The sequence below is a fragment of the Atta cephalotes genome (assembly GCF_000143395.1).
Source record: "Atta cephalotes unplaced genomic scaffold scaffold00020, whole genome shotgun sequence".
Lineage (NCBI taxonomy): Eukaryota > Metazoa > Arthropoda > Insecta > Hymenoptera > Formicidae > Atta > Atta cephalotes.
This window is the reverse complement of record NW_012130084.1, coordinates 5,267,434-5,269,293: the sequence shown is the minus strand read 5'-3', so window position 1 is coordinate 5,269,293 and position 1,860 is coordinate 5,267,434. Positions and strand designations below refer to the sequence as shown.

The following is a 1,860-nucleotide window of genomic DNA, read 5'->3' as shown; positions in this document are numbered from 1 at the left end:
GTGTCGTGTGTGTGTGTGTGTGTGTGTGTGTGTGTGTGTGTGTGTGTGTGTGTGTGTGTCGTGTGTGTGTGTGTGTGTGTGTGTGTGTGTGTGTTCGTGTGTGTGTGTGTTCGTGTGTGTGTGTGTGTGTGTGTGTGTATGTGTGTGTGTACGTTCGCCTCAAAAGTACCTCTTTTCGAAGAGTACGTGCGGAAAGGTGTATTCGTAGGTTGTACGGGATTAATTTTTTAGCGCGATTGCCGGAGAAATACTTTAATTACGAGTAACGATAATGATTATAATGATTATAATGATTACAGTCGGCGTCAGGTACAGGTTTGGCGTTTATCATCTTCACCGAAGCGATCAATCAGTTTCCTGGTGCTCAGTTCTGGTCGGTATTGTTTTTCTTGATGCTATTCACCTTAGGAATTGATTCTCAATTTGGTACTTTGGAAGGTGTTGTTACTAGCATCGTTGATATGAAACTCTTTCCGAATTTAAGAAAGGAGATTTTGACAGGTACTGTTTGCAATAGTGAAAAGAATAGTGAAAGAAGTAATAGATACTCTTTAAATTTTTTGGAGTGGAATCTCACTCTAAAGAGAGAAAACTAAGCTAATCTTGAAAGAGTGGTTTAATTTTCAATTTTTAAGAGTGAGATTTCACTTTAGAATAAAATTTATTCAAAAAGTTTTAGAGATTAAAATAAATTCGATTTTTATATCAGGTGTTATTTGTTTGGTGTGCTGTATGATCTCTATGGCCTTTGCTCATGGAGCTGGCAGCTACGTCTTCGTGCTGTTTGATAGCTTCAGCGGCAATTTTCCATTGCTCATAATTGCGTTCTTCGAATGTATAGGAGTGTCCTATGTTTATGGTTTGAAGAGGTAAGTACATAATTTCAGAATCAAAGATGTGTTTATCGGTACAAATATTTTGTTTATAATTGCGATGATTTCAGATTCGCTGACGATATCGAACTGATGACCGGCAACCGTCCTGGCCTCTATTGGTTAATATGTTGGAAATATCTTAGTCCATTGGCGATGTTGAGTATTCTGATTGCATCTTTTGTCGAAATATTTTTCGAAGGAAGCGGTTATCCAGCCTGGGTGGCGAATAAAGGCATTACGGAGAGACAGGAATGGCCTGTTTGGGCTTTAGCGCTCATTGCTATTCTTATTCTTACTTCCGTTTTATGGATACCCACAGTTGCTATTTGCAGGTTGATATTAATATTCTTATTACTTAATACTAATATACTTAATACTAACATAATTAACAGCTCTTTTAATACTAATATTATATTAATTATTATGTATTAATTAATAAATAACATTAATTGTAACATTAAAATTATAATATTAATATTCATCAATATATTTTATTTTATATGCATTTTATCAAGTTTCAATAATCCTTTCCAGATATTTTGGAATTCTCATCATTGACGACAACGAAAAGGCCTGGTTTCCTGCAGCAGACTTGAAAGAATTCCACGGAATTATGCCGCATGAAGTGACAATGGCTGAGACATTGCTGTTTTGTATCAGGAGTGATGGTTCCGAAGGATTGTGCTGTCCTATGGGTGGTCCCAGTGATGATGAAGATGAAGATCTCACCTAGGATCAATCTCAATCGCGACGTGCGTTTCCATGGATAATTTCATCTCAAGAAACACTCTATCTTATTCTGTGACGACCATTTTTGACTGCTGCTGTTGCTGTTTTATCGAAAATGGCTACTGTGAATCTGGTCGATTTGTAGTCAGCGCATCTGCGTGGTAGGATCTTGTCTATTGTGTCAATTAACATAAGCGATAGAAACCGTTTCTTCATAATTCAAAGATGAAGATACATTCATAGAAGATTAATTTGA

At 36.6% G+C, this 1,860-nt stretch overlaps 1 protein-coding gene across 1 annotated transcript in view; it reads left to right on the top strand.

Moving 5' to 3' along the window:
- The window catches only part of LOC105619314 (sodium-dependent neutral amino acid transporter B(0)AT3-like), a 14,611-nt gene extending 13,003 nt beyond the window's left edge, over window positions 1-1,608 (top strand). The window contains exons 3-6 of the mRNA XM_012200836.1: window positions 300-501; window positions 710-869; window positions 944-1,207; window positions 1,410-1,608. Coding sequence (XP_012056226.1) covers window positions 300-501; window positions 710-869; window positions 944-1,207; window positions 1,410-1,608 — 825 coding nt within the window. The remainder of the gene's footprint in view (window positions 1-299; window positions 502-709; window positions 870-943; window positions 1,208-1,409) is intronic.
- The last annotated feature ends 252 nt before the right edge of the window (window positions 1,609-1,860 follow it).